The sequence below is a fragment of the Venturia canescens genome, chromosome 5 (genome assembly GCF_019457755.1).
Source record: "Venturia canescens isolate UGA chromosome 5, ASM1945775v1, whole genome shotgun sequence".
Lineage (NCBI taxonomy): Eukaryota > Metazoa > Arthropoda > Insecta > Hymenoptera > Ichneumonidae > Venturia > Venturia canescens.
In genome coordinates this window covers 13737762-13762500 of record NC_057425.1, presented here as the reverse complement: position 1 = coordinate 13762500, position 24739 = coordinate 13737762, and the positions used below count along the sequence as shown (strand labels likewise).

The following is a 24739-nucleotide window of genomic DNA, read 5'->3' as shown; positions in this document are numbered from 1 at the left end:
AATTGTAAATTAACGTATGTAAATGTTATAAGCGCATGGAAAAATCCAATTTATAATGGGTCAGTTTTCATATAAATTAATTTTTTTATTGGTTTTACCTATTATGATTCCCCAGTTTGAGCAAAGTCGCTAAACCCTGACTTTTTACTCTGTGTGATTCTTCATTTCTCAACAATTTTGCAGTCTCGTCGACTATTCTTGTTTTTTCAAGAAGATCGTCAGTTATTTCACCAAGTTCTGCCAGAACCCAGAGAATTTTAGCTCTGACAGCAGCTTCCGATTCAATGGAAAATCTCTCTAAGAGTTTTGTCACTGCAACCGGCACATCTTCGGTTGCCATGCGAGTAACGGTATCAGATATTCTGACGAGCAATTGGAGAGAATCATTACCACCCTTGCATTTTTCAAGACACTCGATGAATGCCAAAGCTGAACTCCCGTCACTCCCAACTCCATTTCTGCTACTTCCACTCGACGGAAGTCGCAATAAACGCTGCCTCTTTATAGGAGGTTCACCTATAACCTGAAATTTAACAAAAACAGAAAATCACGAATTAATATTTTGTGGACTCACTTTTTTAGAAATATCTATGGTTATATTTTTTAGAAATATATATGGTTAATTCTACAATGATTATTGAATAAAAGTATGTTTAACCTACTTGTGTTTGACTGAATTCTGCTAAAACCCTTTTTTTAATGAGAGCCATTGTGCTGTAATTGTTCGTTGCTTACAATTTACAGTGCAGGGCAATTAGTATTTCATTTGGATATTTGGTTGAACGAAATATTGGAAAAACGTTTATTCAGCATAAAATAACTGAATGAAAACGTTGAGGTTATGCATGTACAACAGAGCGGGCTCGTCACTTTTACAAATAGCAAAATTAATTTCCCTCTACTGCAAAACAAACTTAGACCATCGTTAATCATGCAAAACCATTTTAATGGAAATTGGAGTGGTGGGCCGCTTTAAAAAATGCTCCAAAATGAACATGAGAAAATGTCCAATATGCGATCTGCCATCCAAAAATATTTTTTTGCTGTAATTTTACGCCATCTTCTGGTACAATCCGCAATATTACAACACCGGGTTATTTTTCAGTATCATTTTATTAAAGCGGTTATATAACCCTGCTCTATGAAACATAACATTAAAAATCAACACGATAATAAATCTCTTAAATTTAATTAAAAACTACAATTTTTATGCTAAAATTTAATGACAGTTGTTGAAATTGAAAATAATTCGGAGATAGTTTCACATGCGACATTCAAGTTTCGAGTACTACGTACTACGGGACACGCGTAAAAAATAACAGAAATTCGGCCTGTGTAACGGGGGAACGGGTTCGACGTAAACGGTCTGCGAGAGACGCGATTTTCACTGTCAAAATCAGCTGACCCTCGACAAGAAATTGACAAGTTCGAAACTCAGTGAAAATGTTTTCTATAGTGCTAAAATTGGCACGGATCAAAGGAAGATTGCGTTCCCATGTACAACGTTAAGTTACGGGGATAAAAGAAGAGAAAGTATCATTGATAAGTGACAAAACCTCGTTACATCGGCACCCGTGTTAAAATATTATAACATCAATATGGCTGCTGGGATCGATAGAAAAGTGTCACAATACCGTTTATTACGGAGACACGAGAGCACCGTGTCGAAAATACGGCACAATGTGCGACATTATTGCGGTTCGATTGTTGCATATTTATAAAAAAAAGCAGCATCAGCTCCACTCGCAATGTTGAAAGTTTGGTTGAGCGTTAGGCAGACGAAAGTCCCACACGAGGTTTTTTAAGGGTTGTGCTATAATTTTTACTCTGACAGCGTTGAGAGCAGGATTGAAGAAACAAAAAAAAATTATTGATCAAATTGAGTCAACTAAAATATGTTATGATTTCAAAAAACCGGGGGGGCTTTTTTACAACTTTTTGTGATGCTTTCATGGACAAAGGTTCCTAATTATTTTCATACTTTTTTTTGGCTTTGCCACATCCCCTGCCTATTTTAAGATTTTTGTAAACACTTTTTTGATTTTATTCATTTTTTTTCTACGCGTACTTCGTATTATTCATACACGAAAAAGAGTTTTTGTGAAATAAAACGAACGGGAAACCCAAAAAAGGTTTCCTCTCGTCATTACCTCTTTTAATATGGACTTTTTCGTGACGCTATTTTTGGCTGTGATTACCTTCGTATGTGGTATAATATGCTCTCTTGCCGTCGAATTGTACATACTGAAAAAGTATTTAGAAGCAGCACCGGAGGCCAGCCCTCCGAACAAACCCATACCTCATGGAAAAGCTGTTTTCCCTGAAGAATTGCTTGGGAAATTAAAGGATGAAAAATCCAGTCCCATGAGACAAAACCTGTCTCAGGGCAATGAAAATTTGGCCATCAACTTAACCCTCCAGTTTCTTTTTAATGAGCTTAGAAATGCCGAAAGAGTTCGGTTATGGCTGTACAGAAAATTAAACAACGAATTCAAGGAACTTCTGACTCAAACTACCACGGGCCGCTTGTTCGACAGTGTACAGGTGTGAACTTAGCACAAATCAAAATAAATAAATTATAATGTAGCTGAAATAAATCAGGAGCACAAGGTTCTCGTTCTTGATCATTTCAGAATTATAACTTTTTATTATAACTAAATTCATTATAATCTAAAATGAGAAGCAGACTTTAAAAAATTTATTGTCACAGTTAAAAACTCTGGAACAGTTATCTATTTTGGGTGGAACAAATCTTTATAAATTGGATTGCAGAAGAATATCTGCAATACAAAGCAAACAGAGAGTAATTACTGTTTTGTTTGGATGCAAATTTTGCGACAAGGAAAATTTTAGTATACAATTCACAGAAAATAAGACAAATGAAAATTCATTGATTCGTTTATGTAATATTCCAGCTTCGAGATTTGCATCTCGGGACTCAATTTCCAACGATAAAGGGCCTGGAAGTTGCGGATTCAAAAATCGATCCTGACACAGGATTACTCGAGACCCTTGATCTTTCCCTGGATCTTCATTATTCTGGAAACTTTCAGATGTCCATAGACGTTAAAATGCTATTGGGAAAGACAGCATATTTGGCTCTGCAAGGTAAGTTTTACAGATATAATTGAAAATGGCATTTGAAACACTTTCAATTGCCCTTTTCAGCTTATTTATTGATATTTGATTAAACTTCGTTTATTTTTTCAGTGAAACGAGTAACAGGAAGAGCGAGACTGCAGTTCACTCGCGTCCCGTATACTCATTGGTCCCTCAGTTTTTATTCCGAGCCGATTCTCGAACTGGAAGTACAATCACAGTTTCAGGGAAGACAACTCCAACCTCAAATCGTATCTTTGATAACTGGTCAAATAAGACGTGCTGTAAGACGGAAGCACACCCTACCGCGTTACAAAATGCGTTACAAACCATTCTTCCGTCGTCTCAATGACGAGGACATTGACTTATCCGAAGTAAGTCTCCCAAAACTCTTGAGCTTGAGTGTTTCAGGAATGAAGGCATTGCTCTCACACAAATCACTCTTCATCGTCATACGATATCTTCTGTTTTGAAAACCTTTCAATTTTCTGTAAACGCAATCTTTTTTGTGGCATCTCGTTTTATTTTTGGTACCAATTATTTCGAATTTTTTAAAATTGAGAATCGTTGATAAATATTTGTAATCGCGTTTTTATAAAGTTCGCTACCTGATAATTAAAAATAACGAAGCCAAAATCTTGCTCAAAGTGAAAATAAGAATCGATTTACTTCTGCTGAATATTTGTCAATGAAATTTGGAATGCTTTCAGGTTGCTTCGTCCCAATTAACTCCTGGTTTATTAGAAGTCATAGTAGTGGAAGTAAGTCGTCTGAATCTCGGACAAAGTGGACTTCCGTTGGAGGATCTTTCGCAAATCGAGATATACTGCACAGTGAGTGTGGATGCAACGCCTTGGGTTTATTTGACGCAATATGGTGGAGTACCATACATGGTATTGGATTTGATAATAAGTAAAACGAGTTCTCACCAATTGGGAGTGGTATTTAAGCAAGAGGTAGTCTCGGAAATTGGTCAAAATTGCGTGCTCGTAGAGACGATAGTGAACGGAAGTCCAGCGGCGATAGCAGAAATGCGAAAAGGCGACATACTCTCGGCAGTGGATGGGAAACGAGTATCGAACATGAGCCAAGTTGCAAAATTAGTGAAAAGTGCAGCGCAGCGACGGTTCATAATAAGGGTTGAAAGGAAATACTCCAAAGGGGAGACGGATAGGCAGAATTCGTTGAAGCCCGAAATTGAAAAATCAGCGATGGACAGATTGTTCGATAGAAAAACTGCGAGGAGTGACTCGACAGCGAGTCGAGGAGATCCAGGCAACCTCGAGGATAATGCCAAATCAAAATTCGAGGGGCAAATTAAATTCTCTGATTTGAGAGACTCCGAGTGCGAAACTCTAGAAAAACCGGATACCGGAATACGGCTTTTCAGAAGACGAAAAAGCAGCATTCACGTCGGGGACGGCGATTATTCCCAAGCTCCGGAAACACCATCGAGAAGAATTTCCATCGCGTCCAATCATTCCAACGCCTCGAGCAACGCTACTTCTTATTACACCGAAGACAATTGTTCAACTTGCATCTCAGATTTGTATTCGACTACGCGCGAAAAACCTTACGCCTCTCTCGTTACCTTCGAAGAAACTAAAAATTTTCATATCGACTCAGAACTTCAGTATCTCAATATCGGAGTCTGGGCGCGCGTCAAAGGTGGCGAAGTACCTCAAAAAATCATTGGATACATCAATGCACCCATGAAACTCGTTCTCGCTCAGTGCTCCACATCCACCACTGGACATTACCTCAAATTACATCCACTTCTGCCGCCTGACACTGGTAAAAAAAACAATTTTTTCACACCTTTGCACCGGCATAATTGAAATACTCTACAATTTGATCTGCGCATTGAGCAATTTGAAAAAATTTACAAATTTTGTCCCAGCTTCCCACACTGCGTCGAACGCTAAACTTCAAGGTTACTCAGGTTTCGATCCAATGCTCTGTTACGGTGACATTTTGCTCTCATACGGTTGGATCTCTAATCGTCCCAGTCCACGTCACACCAGTGATTCTGGAAAAAAAGAAAATACCGAAACAACCAGAGTCCAGCCGATAATAAGTGCGGAAAATGCTGACAAAAAGATGCACGATTTCATCAGAACGCACTTCCACAGGGCGACGCATTGCGATTTTTGCTCGAAAAAAGTACGTTCTCTATAAGTAGTAATTACACCGTTTAGTTCCATTCGAATGAATTCACACAAATTTATTCAATTCGCACGAAATAAATTTTACAATCTGAAAACGAAAACCAAAATTAATGAGTTGACAATACACTGTCAATTTTTCAGCCTAACTATTGATAGTTTCTGATACAAAAATTCTTCATTTCCAGATCTGGTTGAAAGACGCAGTGCAATGTAGAGACTGCGGAATGGTGTGTCACAAAAAGTGTGAGGCACGTTGTCAGTCCTCGGGTAGTTGTGGTGCAGAGACGTTAACAACGATGGCATACGAAGCCGACGAGATAGAAGCGAGCGTAATGGCGGGTGACACCGGTCCAGAGATATCCCTGACGGGTTGTGAGGAGAACGTTCAGGTACTGAACACGTAGTACAAGCTTCCAATATTTCATCCAAATAATCTAGAACCAAAAGAAAAGAAAATGAAAAACAAAAAAAAGCAATAACAACTAATGACTATTAATTGTACTAATCGCATTAAGAAAGAACAAGCAGAAAAATTAGCAAGCAACAATAAACAAGAGACTTCGTTGACTCTTGCTGAGTCGGAACGAAAAAAAATTCAATCTCTTGGCTAACAAAAAAGCTTTGCAGTCGACAGTTGGAGACATGTATTTGTCGAAAAATTCCTGAAAGCATGCGCTTTGCCAGTGTCTTAAACATAAATGCAATAATTATACTTCGAGAGTGAGAAAGAAAGAAAAAAAAACACGAATTACTTGGTTTCTTTCATTTCTTACTGATATATCATTGCGAATTTCTAGTCATTTATTTAATACGACCGAACGAGTATAAGGAAAGTCATATTTTACAAGAGTAGATAAAACATACATTTATATATAAATATTTAAAAAAAATACACACACACACATATCGGTGAAACAGTGGCGAACTGATGATTTTAAGATAACCATATATCAATATCATTATCCAAGAAGATACGAGATAATCGATAGAGAATGAAAGAAATGAAAAATAAAAATAACCTCAAAAAATCATCCAAAAAGAAAATTTGATGAACTTGTAAATAAATGAAGGAAGATACTATAAAAAGAATAATTGTTAAGCACGAATCACCATGTTATTTCAAATAAATGAGAAATGAACGTTCGCACTCGGGATATGGTGAAAAGGTTTATTCGTAGGTTTGCACCTCGTATATATCCTTCGATCAATTGCGTTTAATATATCTTAATCCGTATGCGTGAATTATTAACGAATGTTTGTACGTACGTGAAATTGTGATATGATTGAAACAAAAACAAAGAAGAAAACTAAACAAAATAAACAAAATAGTGAACAAAAGATAAAATTATTAATTAAATAAATATACAAAGGATATTGAAAGGAATTAACCGAATTGGAATGCGTTGATCGATCCAATTAGGGTATGATGGCCGTCAAGGCAAGTATAGCTAACACGCTGCTGGGTCTCAAGAAAGCTGGAAGTACAAGTTGCCTCGCACCCCCAGCATCCGGTGGTGGTTTGGCCTCGAGAAGTCTGCCCCCAAGTCCCTGCGCATCTCGCAAGGTACAAATAAATATCGTTGTTTTTGTTGCAGCACAATGATGAGCATTATCCAAAAGAAATTTTGAAACAGCGTTGCATCTTTTCTAAGGATTCTACTCATAGTCAAAGAAAATTTGAAAAGATCGTTGAATGTTGTTTTCGCTTTTAGTTCAGTGAGTTTCATTGTGGGATTTAAATGAAACCCACTCTGCTCAGATTTTGAATGAATTTTATGTTGAAAACATTATAAAAAGTTTTCCCACTTGGATGTTTTGCAATATCAATAACGAGTCTCTGCGTTGTTGTTTTTTGTATTATCAATTTTGATCCTAGGAAATAAGAATTACGAAATACATGTCGATAGCTTTATTTAACGATTCACCATTTAAGTAACTCTCACCACGAAATCGTTATTTGTATGCACTGTGAAATTTTTCGTCTATCTCTTTTTTTTTTTTTTTTCATTCTTCGTTGTACTCTGCATCATCTAACTTTTGGGCAGGGTCGATGTACCAATCACCGATCACTTTGAACAGCTCTTCATTAGACCTGCTGGGGAATAATTTATTGATCAATCGATACGAAAAACATTGTTGAAAATATGACAAAGAATTGGAAGAGTGATCGGTTATTGCAACGAATTTATGATCAATGGGGACGTTTCTTTGAAGTATTATTACCATAATGTGGCTTGCAATGTGCTTGGCTTGCGACACAAGAAAAAAAAACATTTCGAAGAAGAAATATATGGGGAAAACGCTTGGCAATAACGAACTTGAAAAATCGCCTCACTCTCACGCAACACACCATCTCATTTTCTCGTTGCGAAAATGAACAAATGAACATTTCTTTTTGAGTTCATTTATCGTGCTCCCAAAAAATCCCGAACAATAAACCAAGTCGTCAGTGAACGACCATCTGAAACAGAAAAGAGAGAATTAAAATGAAAAAAATGTCAAATCGATGCTTGGTAAGTGAGGCTTTTTGTAACATTTTTCCTAGAATTTTTGCAATTTTTCGAATATTGTAAATGAATTTTGTTATTAATATGAGCATGCGTCAATGATTGCTACCAGTGAAATGCTGATTGTCTTAAAATAATTTTATTCCTTCCGCATCGTCTTAATTGAACAAATTTTGATAATTTTCTTGGAGCGATTACCAAACTTTGAAATACGTTTTTTTAAAACAACAATCGTACGTAGAATTCCCTCGTCGGTGGATTGGGAATAAGTCCAGAGCTGCTCGAAGGCACGGAGCCGAGTGTCGCGGCACCGTTACTCGCTGGCGACTTGGACGACGGTTTGATGTCGAGGGCTAAGGAGACTGGAAAATTTTTGTACAATTATTTGGAGCCTCAGGAACGAGTCGACAAAATCAATTTGATGGTAACTTTATTTTGAAAGTGAAGAAAATTTCTTTTTACCTTTCAAGATGAACAAATTTTCATTGACGATATGATCTAATCGGTTCAAATTATTTGAACATTTTTTCTAAATCTCAAAAATATTGGTTAAACACTCGCTTGGAGTTGGAACGAAAAATTAATTCAATGTTTTTTCCCCAGATGACAAAACTGAAGGCATCATTGGATGGTGAAACTACCTCAAGGTTAGAGTTATCGCAAAGTGGTGAACACGACAGTGTCAAATTGATAGCCCAAAGTGATCTCCGTGTGCAAGCATTGAGCGTTCTCTTGCTGCATTATTGCGCCGGTTTGCAGCACGCTCAGGAAGCTTTAGAACGGCCTAAAAAAACCACTGAAGACTCGTAGTTCAATGTCCAAATGAGGCATATTAAACGGATAAAAAAAACACCCCAATTTTTCGACAATTTTCACATTTTTTCTGCGATTTTTTCGATCGATTTTCGCTACGATATAGTCAATATTAAGGGGATTTTTGGAAACTAGATGCCCACGGTATTAATGCGTAATAACGTTGTAGAAACTCGTATTCGTCATACGCGACAACTCTGATATCAAAAATTAAGATATATAAAAAAGTAAAAAAAAAAAACGAAACAAACCCCAAAAAAAGAATAATTCAATACGTAAACGTTGGAAATTTGAATAGTTCGCCAAATGATACTCGAAACGTGTTAGTTATCGATTTACTGTTGGAAAACACCAAACACGAATTTTATCTCAAATATAAATATTATATATTCATAGATTGTTTATTTATAGAATAAAAAAGAGTGAAGCACTTGAGTGTTTAGTGAAAATATACCGATATATTGAAAATAAATTGAAAGATAATTTAAAAAATTCATTGTTTTTGCTTGAACTGGTGTGGGGTACTAGCAATGTTAGAAAATTCGTACCATCGATTCAATGTGTCCGAAATACTTCAAAAAGTTCGCAGGGTTCGTAAAGCTATCAAAGATATTTAAATAAAAATTCAGGCGTTGAAAATATACGAAACGCCGTTTCTGCACAATTATCGTCAAATTTATTGGCGAACGTGAGATTATCTTGGAACGAAAATTCTACTCGATTACATCACCCGATATATTTATGATTGATTGTTGAAATTTGTGATTCTAGAATTTTAAGTAACAAATAAAACGTCGATTATGACGACTCGATTAATGGTCCATACATTGAATTCAATGCGACACAGAGCCTAAAACAAGTGAACGTCATAAGCGAAAATAAAAAATGAATAAATAAGCTCGAGTGAGTACATACGATCCAAGAATTTCAACGAATGTATCAACAATGTTTAATTGTTATGAAATTTCAAATATATTTGCGCCGCGTCCAAGCGTTGGTGTTTTTTCATTGTGTTTCTTTTTTTTTCATTCTACGTTGGCATATTCTTCGAAAGGAAAGAGAATTTTGTGATAAATCATTTGACGACGTCGTTTCACAAACGCTTAACCTTGAAAAAGCGCTAATTTTAGCAACGGGAAATATGAATTTCCAAATATTGGAACTGTCACACGTGAGTAATAATAATAAGAGTTTTCATACCAATAGAAAAAATACTAATCAGTCATCGGAAGTCAAAGCGATCGTGCGGAAAAAACGAGGAACGAAATAATGAATTCTCTTCTTTTCACTCGTCACAGTGGATGCGCGAAAAATGAATTTCTTCTTTTTTTTACCAACGCGAATCAACGTTTCCCGGAAAATATACGAAAATATACGCGTATCCGTTGCTCCGGGGAGAATTGGAAACGAAACGCAGAAACGTGTTTCGTACAAAGAAATTGTCCATCTGCGAACGTTAAGTCTCACACGTACAAACACACGCGTGTGCTCTCGATGTCGTCGCACCAGCCAAGGTTTTCCTATTTCCTTACGGAAATTCGTGATAAATATACAGACTCTCTCGTTGTCAACGATTTTCGTTTGTTTGTGTACGAGCCGTTTTATGCCAACTCGACCTGCGTCACGCTTTCCGAAATGCTGCTTCGCAAATTCGTGGCATCTTTTCGATCGAACGAACTTTTTTTCACAAATCACTTTTCAAACATTTTCCTCGGGATTACAGAGCCTATACGATTCCGAAAATTCATTTACGTTTATTCGCACCACAAATTCTAAGATTTGCATGAAAAAAAAAAAAAAAAATGGTCATTAAAATGTTCCTGCTTTAAAAAATGTGCTTCCAAAGCGATTTTTTGACGGAAATCCAAATTATTTTGTTCTTTCGTTCGAATCCTGAGAACAGATTGAAAAAGAATTTGATTTTCGAACGTTCCACCCATATGGAAAATGAGGAAACGTTTTGGGGGTGATTCAAGCTCGTACGAAATTGTCGATGACTTTTGAGAAGCTGGAAATCTCACTCGAGACAAATAGGACTCGGACGCTCCTCTCCATCAACGTATATATCAATCCTCCAACATCTTTTTACACTTATATCGACGACTTGCGTTTCACTTTATCGTCAGAGAGCTTCGAAAGCCAAAATGATGAAGAGGAATAAAAAGAAGAAGATGAAGAAGTCATGGGGGATTTTGGTCGCGGTTCTATTTTCGTGCTGAAAATGCACGCGCAGTATTCTCTGGCCAGCGGCCAAGCGTATACTGAACTCCCTCTGTATATATAAACATTTTGTCCCTGTTCGGAAAAAAGACCCGAATTTTCGGTCTCTCTGTTTTGCTAACCGGCAATGAAGTTTCGTTCCTTCGCTTTGCTCTCATCAGAAACAATGAATGGATCTTCGAGGCGAAGGAAACAAAAAAAATCACATTGAAATTCATTAAAATTTTTTCCTCTCTATTAAACGAATTCATGAATTAATTAAAATCAATTATTCGTTCAACTAAAATTGGCAAATTCATCGATAATGATGCACGTTACGTTTCAAACGCGAATGACTTTCAACGACACAAAGAACTGAAAAATGGCAGGAACGATTCATTCGACGTTTATTCATTTTTTTTATCGCGTGTTTCCTGTGATCGAAGGCCTAAAGTTTTGCCTGTTTAGACTGTTTGTTCCCTGTTCGATGATCGGAAGACTAGCACGAAGCGTTGATTTCGTCCTGACACCACGGAGCAAACAGAATTTTCTTTCTATCTTCAAAACGTCGCGAACGTTGGTGGGCTTCGGAACAGCGTGTGCGTATTTTTCGAGAGTTCCGTTTTATGACTGTAGAGGCGCGAGTGTTCCGCGCAACGGTAGCGTCGAGCAGAAGCTCGACTTTGAATTTCTTTGTTAGATCGTCAAGAGACGCGGCGAAAAATTTCTTTGTGTCGGTCGAAAGAGGCAGGAGTAAGGGGGGAGAGAATTTTTTGGCAATTTCGCAAAATATTCCAGAGTGTAACGTCGACCAATCCGTTGTGCGGGATTCGAAGAAGAGAAAGAGAGATCTGATTGAAAAAGCAAGAGCAGAAAGAGGAATAAGCGTAATTACCCAAAAAAACCAACGCGACTCGCGCATTAACTTCTCGTTTTTGGCATATGGCCTTAAGAAATCTCGTGACGGCTTTTCTTCGTTTTATTTACTCGGTGGAAATTTCCACGGAACACTTACCGAACGCTTACGTCGACATACGTTTTAAAGAGATTGACGTACTTTCCGAGATCATCGATATTTTCAAGCCCCTAAATAATAAACGCTGCTAAATAAATAACGAATCCATTATTCTTACGATTTCGACCAATCGCGCTGTTGCTCTGTATTTTATGTCTGCTCGAACGATTTGTTACCGGACTTCAAACTGCGAGCAATCAATTATTTACAACTCGAAACTCTCCATTTGCAAATTTCACATCGAAAATACAAACGAAATTTAAGGAAACAACTGTCAATTATGAAGGGCAAGAGCATTACCGAATGGCTCCAATCACGCCCATAAAAATGGCTCGTAATTTGACAGAAATTGAAACGAAAAAAATTTATTTTATTTTTCGTTTCAATAAAAAATCTGTTTCCAATTTGACGAATTTGTGAAAAAATGGCTCAAAATTGTTTGTGGACTGACGAATTTCGGACGTCGTACGACGAATCGAATTCCGCTCAAGAAAACTGTGTGTTACCGGGGTGCTGTAATAGAGGAAAAAAAAGAAAACATTGCGCCACGTACGCGCTGAGCCGAAATGTGGTCGAAACACGGAAAAGAATTAATTACGGTCGAATGATTAGGCGGAGCGTGCCACGCTCCTGGTTCGTGTACATAAAAGTGATTTCTATGATACTCGTTCGCGTTGAAGTTTCGCAACCCGCAGTCCGTAAAAATATTGAGGATTTTAAGCACACCTAATTACTTGCCGGTAAACACAATCATGGAAAACCGATTCGCCGCGTTTCAATTTTATCTTCACCGTCGCTTTCGAGAAATGGTGAAATTTAAATGTTCCAAAAATCTATCTTGCTCTCGCTCTCTCCCCCCTCTCTCATTCCCAAGTTTTCAGAAAATGGCGACGTTCATCGTTTGCGCATTGGGCATTGTGCCTGACTCGAAAAACACGATATTGAGAGATCCCACGTAATTTTTTTTCTAATAAAAAAACACGAGATCAACATTTTTCATCCAGAATTTCACGGTGGGAAATAATCAAGGTCGAAGTATTCGTTAGTCAAAAAAATGTTTTCTTCTGTCTGACTAAACCGAGGAATTTCCACTGACACGGTAGGCCCGAATCGACATCATTCGAAATACTTTTCGTCGATTCATCACTGAAAATTAGTCGACCCATCTGTCTCAACATTTGAAAGATTCTTATTTTTGACACATTTTCAAAAACTTCTCATCACTTCTATGAAATAAAACGTTCAAATAAAAAAAATGGCAGTGGAGAAATTTGGTGGAATTGAGGTAAAAAAAAAACTTTCCTACGACTATAAATGATCGGAATTGTGAAAAATGCTCGAAGAATTGAAACGTTTGTTTTCAAATAACGCTTAATTGATTATTATTAAAACTGATGGATGCTCATCGATAAATTCCAAAAATTCAAACACCAATTTTCAAACCATCACCAAAGAACTAAAATTCAAAAGAAACAACAAAAACAATGTCAATAGACCGTGGCGACTCGTTCATCAAATTATCAACGTTCAAAATCCACTTTTAACCTACCGCGTAATGAAAAAGTGCCCAAAAATTCGATATAATAAAATGCCGATTTGGAGCTCGATAAAGTTTTCCGTTGCGAGGAGAGCCGAGAGAGCGAAATATCTGGAGAGTAAAAAACCTTCGGCAGTATCGAGAGGAACAAAAGCACGTGGCGAGTGCGAAGATGCAGCGTATTCCTCGGCGCACTTCTACACGTCCGAGCTGTGCAGCACTCCGGTGATCTACGATTGTTTTCAAACAAAGATGGGGGGAGGGGGGCGAAACCGTCGTTTGCCGGGGCGATGTGTGCGCGGAGGAGGGAGGAGGCGAAAAATGAAACGGAGAGGAAGAGCGAAAGAGCGGAAAAGCGAGGGACGCAGAAAAGGAAGGTAACAAAGTCAGCTGATCACCGAGATGAATCTTAACAAGGTTGAGTTGTACATATAACGATAAAATACGTATATACGCTTGTAAATGATGTATACAGAGGGTTCGGACTCACATGTATGTGAAAAATGTACGTATAGAGCGAGCAAAACGGTGGAAAGAGGAGAGAGAAGGGAATGAAACTTTGTGGGGGGAGAGCGAAGGCGGTGCTGGTACACAGCTTCTTGAGTGAAGGCTTAAATAGCACCGTGTTGCTTTGTAACGGGCCAGTGCCAGACGGCGACTCTCACCGGTGTGACAATCGCCGTCGTCCTTCCCACAATTTTGACAAAAGCTCGGCAGAGCGCGTGTTCGCAACCGCGAAAACAATAACATTATAACTTCGGTAAAAGCGAGGATAAAAGAGTCCGAAAAAGGGCCCGGCGGATTTCCTGGTTTTCACTTTCCTTCTGCGGGCTGAACAATACATCGCGTGTGTGTTCGAGGACTACAAAAAAGCCTGAAATAAAGGAAGGATTGAATTGCAGAGGAATTTTGCGAGGCAGCTTGCTTCTCGGATTCTCACGCGCTCGCTCTTCATCGCACCCCGCACCCCCTCCCCGGAACCCTACGACACTTCGAACTTTATTTAACGTTCGATCGAACGCGGTGCGCTTTTTTTTTGTTAGTTCCCCTTTGTTTTCGTTTCCGAACGATTATCAGTGAGCAGACTGTGAAAGTAGTTTTTTTACTTGTGTGCGTTTGCTCCTGCCGTCATCATCGAAACGAATTGAAGTTTTTTCGCAACGAGGATTTTCAAACGAATTCATTATTTTCTGTGCTGGAGATAATATATCCGTTGTCGAACTACTCGCTCGGTGCTTCTTTTATCAAGCTACGAAAATGAAACCGCCCGCGTACAATAACGAGGGAGAGGTTCAACAAATCTCCCAGGAACAGGGAGAACGGAATGTCGCCAATGCTATTTGCGTACAACTCGCGGGAAGAGCGATCATCAGGGTCGTTTCGCGATGCGAGGAAGCGCAGGACAATTGTAACTTGGGTAAGACCGCTCGGCGTATTTTTTGCTCTCTCGTGTATTCAGCGTGTTTCAGTTTCTCTCTTAAATACTCGCGCACTCCGTAAAAGTTGATTTTTTTCGAGGTTTTCGTTCTTTTGGAACTATTCTTCACGGAACTTTCCGAAATTCCCGGGAAAAATGGGCTTGACACTTTTTTCAAGTGAATTCTCGTGTTTTTGTTTACTGAAGATAAACTCGCGTGAATATCATTTCAAAATATGACCGATTGTCTTCGGTTTTTATTGGTCTCTTCCATTTTTATGTTCAATTCGGAAAAGATCGTTCATTTCTTTTCTCCGAATTCTGTTATTGTTTTTGTTCGCCTTTCTTCTTGACGACTCTGAATAACGGTGCATCGCCCTCGAGAATGCCCTTGCGTTGTCGCGTGATTCAGTCGTCCGTGTCTCAAAGACGACCACGACAATCGTCGTACTTCTTATTTTATAGGATCTTTTATGTCTCACCCAAGATTCTTATTATTATTTTTAAATCTCGGTGAATCGAATACCCCTTAATAAAACATAAAATAAAATGCGTCTGACGAGTGTTTGCGGTTTTTTCTTCGAATCACTGACTTCGTATTTTTTTTCGAATTATTGTCTTCAAAGAAAAATAACTGAACCCATTAATTGAAAGTGAAGTTGGAATATTTATTAAAAACAATTAAAATTAAACTGACAGAGACGTGAAGTAAAATTTTTCAATTTTTTTCTATCGAACATTTTAAGATCAATTTCGAGGGAGAATGATTTCGATTTTTTTTTCATAAAAAGAAAATTTTTAGTCAAAAAAGATTTTCAGATTGACTTTAAACGAGCATCGCATTATTTGGGTTTTATTTTTAGGAGAAATAATATTCTTAAACAAATAAAAGTCCAATATTGACAGCGAAGAATGAGAGACAATAATAGAATTTGAAAAAACGCTGCGATCGATTGATAAGATAAGACGATTCGTAAAACGGGGGAGATTTCGAGATATCGGAACAATCGTTCGATTGTTCAATAAATTATAAAATTTTGCTTTTTTTATATGCAAGGTTACAAAATTGCGAATCGTTGTACCACCTTAACACAGTGTTATCGAGCGAGGCTGAAAGATCCGTCAAATCGAGAGGGTTTTCTTACACGTGCTCATCGTTATGAACGTCTGTTTGGCACGACGAATGAAGAAAAAAAACGAAGGAAGGATGCGATTATAATCTTGTGTGTGTGTGTGTGTGTGAGAGAAAGAGAGAGAAAGCGAGCGAGTTCGCGACGAAGGAACGATTGCCTGACTCAACATTGGCACAGTCTACTTACCTTTTATTAGTCGTTGTTTCTCTCCAATGTCGCAACCCTTCGTATTCACAAGTGTGTGTTTGTGTTCGTGTACGTATTTTAATTATGATCATTGAGCGATTTCTCAATTTTCATTACGAATCCTGAGACATAATTATTTGCATAATTCGTCGATTCATCAAACACTTACTAATCGTTGCTCGCGCGGCGTTTATTATCTCCGATTAGTAGGTTTTCAGGGCATTGAGTCGTAAGATTATTTGATGATTAATTCCATCCCATGAGAACAATGCTTAATCGATTATCGCTAGTGGAGAGAATCTTTCGTGCACTTGAATTGGTTTCGATCTAAAAAGATGAAGATCCAGTCCTTGAAAAATTATCGTTAGAGCTCATTTTCAAAATAATTATGATTTTCGACATACGAGTGCGTAATGTAAATTTTGGAGGACACTGTTGTCCGTTGTCCCGCGATCGCAGCGCCACTGATTCTCCGTTCCCGCGTTTCTACAAAATTGCGCAGTGCCGCAGTGCGCAGTGATCAAAAGCTATCCTAACAACGAACTTGACGGCGAGTCGAAAAACACAGAAAACACTTACGAAACGAATTTCATGGCGATCACCTTTACTTAAAAAAATGAATAACCTTCGTTCAGAGTAGTCGAAAGACCAACGAAGTGTTTCACGAAGATTTTTATCACGACGTTTATTTGATGGAAGTAAATGGAAAGTTGTGCATTCGAATGCTGATTTGATTTCAGTCTGTGACGTCACATTGGAAAAGTGTAGTTTTTTAGAGGTTAGATCGTAGCTCGGGGCTAACGAATCGTCTATTCAAAGTTTCCGATTGCTTCATCGAGTGTCCAGTGGCTTCTTTTTCAAAGGCACGTGTTAAATCTGGCGGCACGTGATACTCATTGTTCCGCTTCCAACAGTACCGTTCAATTTGAAAAAAAAAAAAAATCTGAAATACATAAAATATGGGGAGAGAAGCGTCGGTTTACGAAAAGTATTGGGATAATATTCTTTGTGTACTTTTCAGTTGATTTTCACTCTCATTGACGTAGAAAATTTCGCGTACACACGTGCACGATCGAAAATTATTTTTATATGCACGGGTCCCTCAACTCGCTGGCCGTGATACAAAAGTAACAGACGCGGGCAAGTATCCAACGTTTCAATACACGAACAGAAAAAAAAACAACGCAACAATCTAACGAGGTCTGCTGCGCGTAGTTCAGGGTCAACGATCCAAGTATACACTTTCGCGGCTAATGACAAAGATCATATTTTTCATGTTTTAACCTTCGCTCGTTTGACACTCGATTTCCGTTAATCGTGACTGAACACTTATCGTAAATCTACTTCCTATTTGTACGATCTTGCAAAGAAAAATTTAGCGAAAAATATAAGACTTTGGATTTCCTGCTCCCTATTCTTCACCCGCGACGCGCGTTCTCAAAGACCTTGCTGAAGTCTGAACGCCATTCCTGCCACTCTCCTATGTATACCATTGATGCTGCTCTTTATAAACACGCACGCATCACGAATGCTCACTGACTCACGATCCCGCGAATAAAAACTACTTGGTGAATCTCCGCGAAAGAGCATGAGGAAATGCGTCTCAACGAATTGGTTGTAAAAAATTGAGAAATGTTTACTTTCTCAAATTCCTCAACATTTTTTTGCTTGATTTTTCTATCGTCAGAATCTCGCGTTTGTTTATAAATCGCAAAAAATTATTTTTGACTCACGGAAGCAGCCACGGAAAACAGCGTTTCTCGTTCGAAACGTCCGACCCTCAATCCCCGTGGTTGCCGCAACGGCGAAAGTCTTTTCTCTAATAAAAAGAAGTCTCAAGAGAAAGAACGGATGTCTCTCGAGAGCGGAGAAAAGAAACGATCGCTTGCGGGATCAAGTGTCGTGAAGGAGTGCGCGCGTTGCGTGTGTCCGTGAAGAGCGCATCGACGACCGTGGCGCCCTCGGTCGGTGATTCATTTAAAACGCGCACGTGTTTCCGGTACTTGCCAAAGTGCGGCCGTGTGGCGTATCGAAGTAAACACGACGGGAACGACGTAGCAGATGGAAAATTGCGACTTTGGATATTTGGGAATCAAATACGTTTCTCAACTCTCTTTGGCTTCGTTTATTGCCGAGAAAAATATGATTTAAATCATTTTGTTCCCTTGCTCAACCTGCGACGTTTATTAATAATAAAAGTCGAGACAAGTTTTTCACTACGCAGTAAAAATATTTTTTTCATTTCTTTGTACCAAAAGATCGTCACTGGTTCGAGAGATGTTTTCATTACTTCATAACGTGATTTTTACCAGCCGATTTCGTTTTACGCAAAGATTGTAAAATACTCATAATTGTAGAAATAAGAGCATCAAACGGGAGCGGGGACTCGCGCTCATCAACGGAGAATAAAAGTGAAAAGTTTCTCGGTATCCTTGTCGCACACGTTTTGACGTCCTATAGATGCTGCGCTCGTTCGTAGATAATTGCCCGGATAAACATTGAGTGTTGCGTAACGCATCCGGTCTTTGTTAAACCTCTCGGCGTATTTACGTGTCTGTTCTCTTCCATCTCGCATTTGTACTATATATGAACATTGAGAAACAAAAATCTCCACCGTGAGGGACGCTAGTGTCGCCAATAATGGCCGCCAAAGATACGAAACTCGCGTCATCCTTTTTCCTTGTGTTACGAAAAGAAGGCATTGAATTTCGGGAGCGGAAACGGAAGTTTATGATTTGTTGACTTCTCGTATTCTTAGAATTAATTTTCACATCCTGACAATTTTTAATCAAAAATGTGCAAGGTTGAGAAGATTGAATAATTTTTTTCCATTTCTAACCTATCTCGTGTCTAATAGATTTTGAAAATGAATTTCTGCGTCTTTGATTTTTGACCCCGACTTCGGATCCTCGACAACACCGACCGTCGGATTATCCCGCGTTCGATCTTTGTTATTCGTGTTCCGACAAAATGGAGTTGAGAGTCACATGCACGAGTATATGAGAGAAAACTGGTCGGCTCTTGGCACGTAGTGCAGGGGGTTCTCGGAGCTGTGTATGGGCACATAACCATAAACGGCAGGTTGTTCGGTATCCTCCCAAGGCTGGAAGGATAACTCGACAATCCGTTGCAAAAAAGCATCCTCCGGTGAAAATATGCGGTCCGAGTGTCGCGTCATTTTTCGAGAATAAAAATATCGTACTTTGTTCGATGCGATCGTCAATGCGAATATAAAAAATTCGAACGGCTGTCGGTGCGGTACCGTTGATTCGTCGTGCGTAATGAGGCGTCCTTGAACGCTGTGTCATTACACATAGCCACAAGTGAACGATTTCTGGCTCGACGAGTGGAGGCAATCGTTTCCGGATGCGAGAGCGAGCGTCGCGTTTCCGGAAGTCCCGGAGAATGTATTCGAGCCTCGAGCACAGAGGTGCGTCATTTATTTTTAGGTTAAAACGAAAATAAACACAGTTCAAAAAAAAGATGGGAGAATGCAGAAAGAAAAGGAGAGGGGGAGAGAAGGAGCGACGGTGAGTTTCTCGAAAACTAAGGGAGCGTCGAACGGCGTTCGGGCACTTTCGTCGTTCTACGCGTTTACAGAGAGTCGTCGCTTTATATATAACGTTCGAGAATATGAGTCAGTCTAGCCGCAGTAAAGATGGCGAACGCCGTAACCAGGGTTATTTTACGCTGCGAGGAAGCTCAGGAAAACGAGAACCTCGGTAAATAAAAAAACAAACGAAAAATCGTTTTGCTCATCAGTAATAATAAGCAATCTCGAACTACACAAAAATACATACGAATTCAAAATAACTTGATAAAGTAACGAAATAACGACATTTGAGCTTGGAGATCGGATCGTTCGGAAGCTTTCCCCGACCTATTTCGTTCGCGTCATTATGCCGCCAAAATTCAAATGTTTTTCCGAACTCTCGTGACAGGTTAGGATTCAACGATAATAAGATTGCAAAATATCTATTCGAACGAGGGACGTTTTGATTATTTTTATAACTGACCTACTGTGTCGTTGCTTGACGCAACAGCTGATCGATCTTCGTTTACGATGCACGCGATTGTGAGAGCGTTCGGTTTCGTTGTTCGACAGTGTTACGGTAGTGCAGGAAAATATATCGATCGTGTACAATGAGTGCGTGACGTTCTCTTCGGGTCATTGACCTTTCCTACACGAACAGACGCTTTATGTTTCGAGCTTACAGCAACATATTTGTGTCCAACATAACTACGTTGATGCGCGTAGACGTAAACACGTAAATACGTTTACAACTAAAAAATATGGCGAAGCATATTGTATATATACATACTTTATCGTGTAATTAGCTTCTAGACTAAGTTACCGTATAGTAATAGTGGTTATAGTGATTCTAGATCGTGCATATAGCCAATGTGTGTTCGTATTCAAAGTCGAGGCTCTTGTAATTGCATTTCCGTGGTGGAAATCGAGCGGGAGAAAGCGTGAACTGAACGCTGCTTCACCTGGCGTCTCACTTACGCTAAATTCACTTTCCTGCAGATATATAATACGTGATTCAACTGCTCTCCAACTAGGAAATAATGAATTAAGAATTTTCTTCCGAATACGTACAGCTTTGGTTGCTGTTGAATTGAATTTTGAACAAATTTTTTTGAATATTTATTTTCAAATACAGTGTATTCCTATTGATCTTTTTTTTTTTTTTTTTTTTTTTTCAAAATCCTCGCCGTACTTTGACAAGAGAATCTTTTCACTATTCTTAATATTTGAAGGATTCATGGGCTTATTAAAAATCTTGATTTTTATTGATTTCAGATCTGTCGGAATGTCAGCTCATGCAAGTACCAGACGCGGTCTATCATCTAATGAGACACACGGAATTAAAAAGGTGCGATCTATCCGGGAATGTAATAACGAAAATACCAGCGAAATTCGCCTTCAAATTCTCACTCATAACAGGTAAATTTAACTGTCAAAAATTTGAGTTTTTCACAATCTTGTGAAATATTGCATAATTTTTGTCTACCCTCAATAATTCGGTCGAAAGTAGTGGCGGGAATTCTTATTCGATCGTGATTTTACGATTTGGTTTTTAACGAATGACTCGAATCACGTCAGTCGATAAATTTTCAAAATCTTTTCCCTCCTTGCCAGCACTTAAGTTTGGATCCACGATCCAACCGCGTCATCTTGTACGATAAATTATATTTTTCATTTGATTTTTTATAGAATTGAATCTGAGCCACAATCAAATGAGCAAACTACCTGAAGAATTGGCGGAACTCCAGGAACTGGAGAGTCTCGATATTTCTCACAACACGTTTATAGCCCTGCCAACGGTCGCATGTCGGATACCACAGCTCAAAAGACTCCTTGCGAACAACAATTCCATCATTGGTAAGCATCGGTAGACGTAACCTTTCATTAAAAAGAAAAGAAAAAAAAACTAGCGATTGTTTATCAGCAACGTGAAAACGTTGATAATGAAAATAATAATAATAATAATAATAAATCATAGTGTAAATAATTGATAATATCATCGAGGATTAAAAACCGCGATGTCTAAATAAACGAGCGATAATTTGATGGCTGTGACTCATGCGAACCTCACTTCCGTCTTTTTCGCAAATAATTATAGTAATAACTACTGAAGAACTGAATTTTCATTCTTCCACGTTTGAAATAATTTTGCTCAATTTTTTTTCGCTCAAAAAACAATTCGTTGATTATTGTTTTTTTTGTAATAATTTTCTTTCACTTAAATCGTGTACTAAAACTTGTACATTATTTTGTGAGTCTCTGAAGTTTTTGCTTTATAAATCAACTCGAATTTTCGAAATGAAATGAGTTTAATTTAAATGTGTACACTAATGAGAATTTTTGTTTTCTGCGAAGCCGTGGATATCGAGCAAGTGAGACGTTCGCCGGTGCTCGAGTTCATCGATCTCCAACAGAATCCTCTGCCACCGCGGGTGCACGATCTTCTGGGTACCCTCACAGAGATCCGAGTAGAAATAACACCTCGCGAGGTGGAAGAATGGGAGGATCTGACGGTTTGATAAGCTCCGAAAAAGTGGATTCATCGTTTGACGTCGGCCAAAAAGAAGAAAAAACGAATCGATCGTGACTTTTGACGTTCGAGGAGTCCATAATTTTTTTCCAGGAGAAAAACGCCCCGTGACGAGATCTTTTATTGAGATGGCCAGCTCATGGACTCCGTCGGGACGAAAACTGATTCAAAATCTGCAAAAAAAACAATAATGAACGGAAAGAAGTAAAAAAGGCAAAAATAGAAAAAAAAATAACACGAAAGGAATATATTGGAACGGGGCGAAATGAATTCATGATAGAATAGTATTTTGTACAGTGATAATAGACTGATGCGCCTTTGTATAAAAAAAAAAGAAAAGGAAAAACGAACTAAAAAGAAAAGCGTGCGGCGTGGTCGACGGTGAACAACGCCAAAGTGATCCTACGTATCTCTATTAATTAATTTAGGGATTAAAGTGAAAAAACGAAGCGACAAATAATCATTGGAATCGTTATATTATTATACAACGTACTTAATCGTGTGAAGGGCGACCACGAAACGAGAATTTTGCACTCCCCTATTTTTACCGCAAGCGATTAATGAAACTGTGATTGATTTTTCTTTCAACTCTGACTCGCATCGAATAAGAAAAGTTCAATTATTGAAAAGCAGGCGTAAGTTGTTGAGAGATGTTTCTTTTAAAGTTTCTAGTGGGCTCTCGAAGCACGATTCTCGCAGCAAACGTGATCCTCCGGCATGCTTAAACGCGGGCGATACAATTTTTTTTTTAATTTGTTAGTCAAGTGGAACCAAAAAATAACGAAATCCAGTTTTTCCTTTGCTACATTTTACAGGTCTCTGAAATTATTTCATTCCGTTTTCAATCTCGGATAGAAATTTTCATATTACGAAGAATTGTACAGAGTGAAATGTCAAAACATTGATTTGATTTTAAGCGCATCTCAAGCCGGTTTTAGACAAATTTTAGTGAAATTTTTGTCGATCTTTCAATTGTGCTTTTCGGTTTTCCTCAAAAAGTTTGCACCCCAAAATTCTTTAAAATTTGAATGTTGATGTATGAAATAATGAAGAAAAAGTTCGTTGCAACTTTTTCGGTGCCCCACTGACGTATGAAATCGATTAGGGCAATTTGACGCTTTTTACCTTTCCTTTTCAACTGTAAAAAAAAATCAAGCACGCCAAGAATTCTATACCTACTGCCAATATCGAACGAGAAAGAAGACTCGTCTTTTTTCCCCCTTTTTTACTGTTATAAAATGCAACAATCCGGAACGAGCATTTTTGTATCCGCGACTGGGAGTTACGATAAGCAAAGCTTGTACATTTAATAGTGATTCTCTGTTTTTCAAGGGTCTCCAGAAGCTACGGTGCGTATCTCGTGGATTTCTCAATACCGAAATCCCTGAAGATGCCTTGTATTTACCACTGTATTGTTCGATCTAGTCAATTGTCCTCGGGACGTTGCAATACACAATATACGAAAATGTTACATTTTCGTATTATAGACTCTAATGAAAACTCTTCGAAATCGGCGAAGCCAATTTTTTAATTGAAAATAAAAATACTGACGCACATCAAGGCAAAGCACATTGTGACAATTCGCAAAAATCCTACTATCCGAAAATGTAAAATAAGTTTTTTTTTCTTTCATTTCATTCGAAAAAATAGAACCTGTGAAACAGCCAATCGTTTTTTTCCTACGAAATATATTGCCGAAAAATTCGAATTCGACGAAAAAAATATTTTTAAATTTGAACCAAAAATCCGAATTTCCAAACATAATTGGAACAAAAGTTCAATGTTTCTCATTACTCGATTGGGAAATATGAAGGAGACAATTAATTGATTCACCATCTTCGTGTTTTGCTTGTAAATGAGTTATATTGGTTTAGTACCTGTATTTTCTCAATATTAATAAAATAATAATAATAATAATAATAATAATAATAATAATATGTATAATGAGTCGCAGAGTTAATTATCTACAATACTTGTCAATGGATATAAAATCACAAAATATACATAGAGTGGACACGTTCGATATCTGAGAGATATAATACAAGAATTTGTCTATCTCTCTTTTTTTCTCTTATTATTCCCTCCATCTTTCTTTTCCCTATAATCAGTCGATCCATCTCTCATCGAATTTCTGTTATTTTTTTCCTTTTTACGTATTGCAATAACGCTTTGTTTTCACTGCAATACGAGTAATCTCGTTCAGTGAGTCAATGACAAAATCGTTGCGATTCGACGTTTCAATAAATTATAAAAAAAAAAAAAAACAATTTCAATTAATAAAAAAATAATCATTCATACAACCATTGTATTTTTTTTAAATAAACAATTTTTTTCGAACAATTGATCGCAAGTATCTAGTCAGAAACATTTTGTCAACGAAGGACACACGATCCGAGTAGCTTCAAATTGGACGCCGCTAATTTGTTTGTTCTTAATGGAATGAAATAAATGGAGCTAATGGACAATCTTTTGTTCGACGAAACTAAGCATGTAGTAGAAAAATTTTCAAAAACGTAAGATTTTATTAAGAATATTCGTAAATAAACGAATTCGGTGGCAAAGGATTTTTAAACGCACGCGCAGGATGGTGTGCCTCATAAAAA

The 24739-nt window shown here is 38.0% G+C and overlaps 3 protein-coding genes and 1 long non-coding RNA gene across 15 annotated transcripts in view; 2 read left to right on the top strand and 2 right to left on the bottom strand.

The window, feature by feature from the left end:
* The window catches only part of IntS4 (integrator complex subunit 4), a 4167-nt gene extending 3094 nt beyond the window's left edge, over nt 1-1073 (bottom strand). The window contains exons 1-2 of the mRNA XM_043418923.1: nt 663-1073; nt 99-523 (exon numbers count right to left, since the gene is read on the bottom strand). Of these exons, the coding sequence (XP_043274858.1) occupies nt 99-523; nt 663-710 (473 nt within the window). The 5' untranslated portion in view covers nt 711-1073. The remainder of the gene's footprint in view (nt 1-98; nt 524-662) is intronic.
* Nucleotides 1074-1143: 70 nt separating this feature from the next.
* Pdzd8 (PDZ domain containing 8) lies at nt 1144-9578 on the top strand. 2 transcript variants are annotated; one of them, XM_043418921.1, is made up of 9 exons: nt 1144-2544; nt 2916-3108; nt 3211-3473; nt 3810-4893; nt 5000-5262; nt 5453-5656; nt 6688-6831; nt 8016-8198; nt 8378-9578. In XM_043418921.1, the coding sequence occupies exons 1-9, from the start codon at nt 2161-2163 to the stop codon at nt 8582-8584; spliced, it is 2925 nt and encodes a 974-aa protein (XP_043274856.1). In that variant the 5' UTR covers nt 1144-2160; the 3' UTR covers nt 8585-9578. The 2 variants fall into 2 exon arrangements, with proteins under 2 accessions (XP_043274856.1, XP_043274857.1); XM_043418922.1 differs by lacking the exon at nt 6688-6831.
* Nucleotides 5298-20341, bottom strand: LOC122410641 (uncharacterized). 9 transcript variants are annotated; one of them, XR_006260991.1, is made up of 7 exons: nt 9788-13306; nt 8237-8558; nt 8012-8136; nt 7618-7728; nt 7211-7362; nt 6657-6815; nt 5298-5701 (listed from the first exon to the last, which is right to left on the bottom strand). It is a non-coding gene; the product is annotated as an uncharacterized lncRNA (long non-coding RNA). The 9 variants fall into 9 exon arrangements; XR_006260990.1 differs by lacking the exon at nt 9788-13306 and adding an exon at nt 13351-13553 and having other exon boundaries at nt 6657-7362; XR_006260995.1 differs by having other exon boundaries at nt 6657-7359; nt 7491-7728; nt 9788-13313.
* Nucleotides 13966-24193, top strand: LOC122410640 (leucine-rich repeat protein soc-2-like). Of its 3 annotated transcripts, none has more exons than XM_043418931.1 (4): nt 13966-14755; nt 20882-21025; nt 21296-21463; nt 21962-24193. In XM_043418931.1, exons 1-4 carry the CDS (start codon nt 14596-14598, stop codon nt 22123-22125), a joined length of 636 nt encoding a protein of 211 aa, XP_043274866.1. In that variant the 5' UTR covers nt 13966-14595; the 3' UTR covers nt 22126-24193. The 3 variants fall into 3 exon arrangements, with proteins under 3 accessions (XP_043274866.1, XP_043274869.1, XP_043274867.1); XM_043418934.1 differs by lacking the exon at nt 13966-14755 and adding an exon at nt 18513-19504; XM_043418932.1 differs by lacking the exon at nt 13966-14755 and adding an exon at nt 19643-19796.
* Nucleotides 24194-24739: the final 546 nt, after the last annotated feature.

Excerpts from the sequence above, each read along its gene's own strand:
- Pdzd8 (XM_043418921.1), top strand. The coding sequence starts at position 2,161 with ATGGACTTTTTCGTGACGCTATTTTTGGCTGTGATTACCTTCGTATGT. Across the intron at positions 2,545-2,915 it reads GCTTGTTCGACAGTGTACAG|CTTCGAGATTTGCATCTCGG; the intron begins GTGTGAACTTAG and ends GTAATATTCCAG. Across the intron at positions 8,199-8,377 it reads TCGACAAAATCAATTTGATG|ATGACAAAACTGAAGGCATC; the intron begins GTAACTTTATTT and ends TTTTTTCCCCAG.
- LOC122410640 (XM_043418931.1), top strand. The coding sequence starts at position 14,596 with ATGAAACCGCCCGCGTACAATAACGAGGGAGAGGTTCAACAAATCTCC. Across the intron at positions 14,756-20,881 it reads GCAGGACAATTGTAACTTGG|ATCTGTCGGAATGTCAGCTC; the intron begins GTAAGACCGCTC and ends TATTGATTTCAG. Across the intron at positions 21,464-21,961 it reads GAACAACAATTCCATCATTG|CCGTGGATATCGAGCAAGTG; the intron begins GTAAGCATCGGT and ends TTTTCTGCGAAG.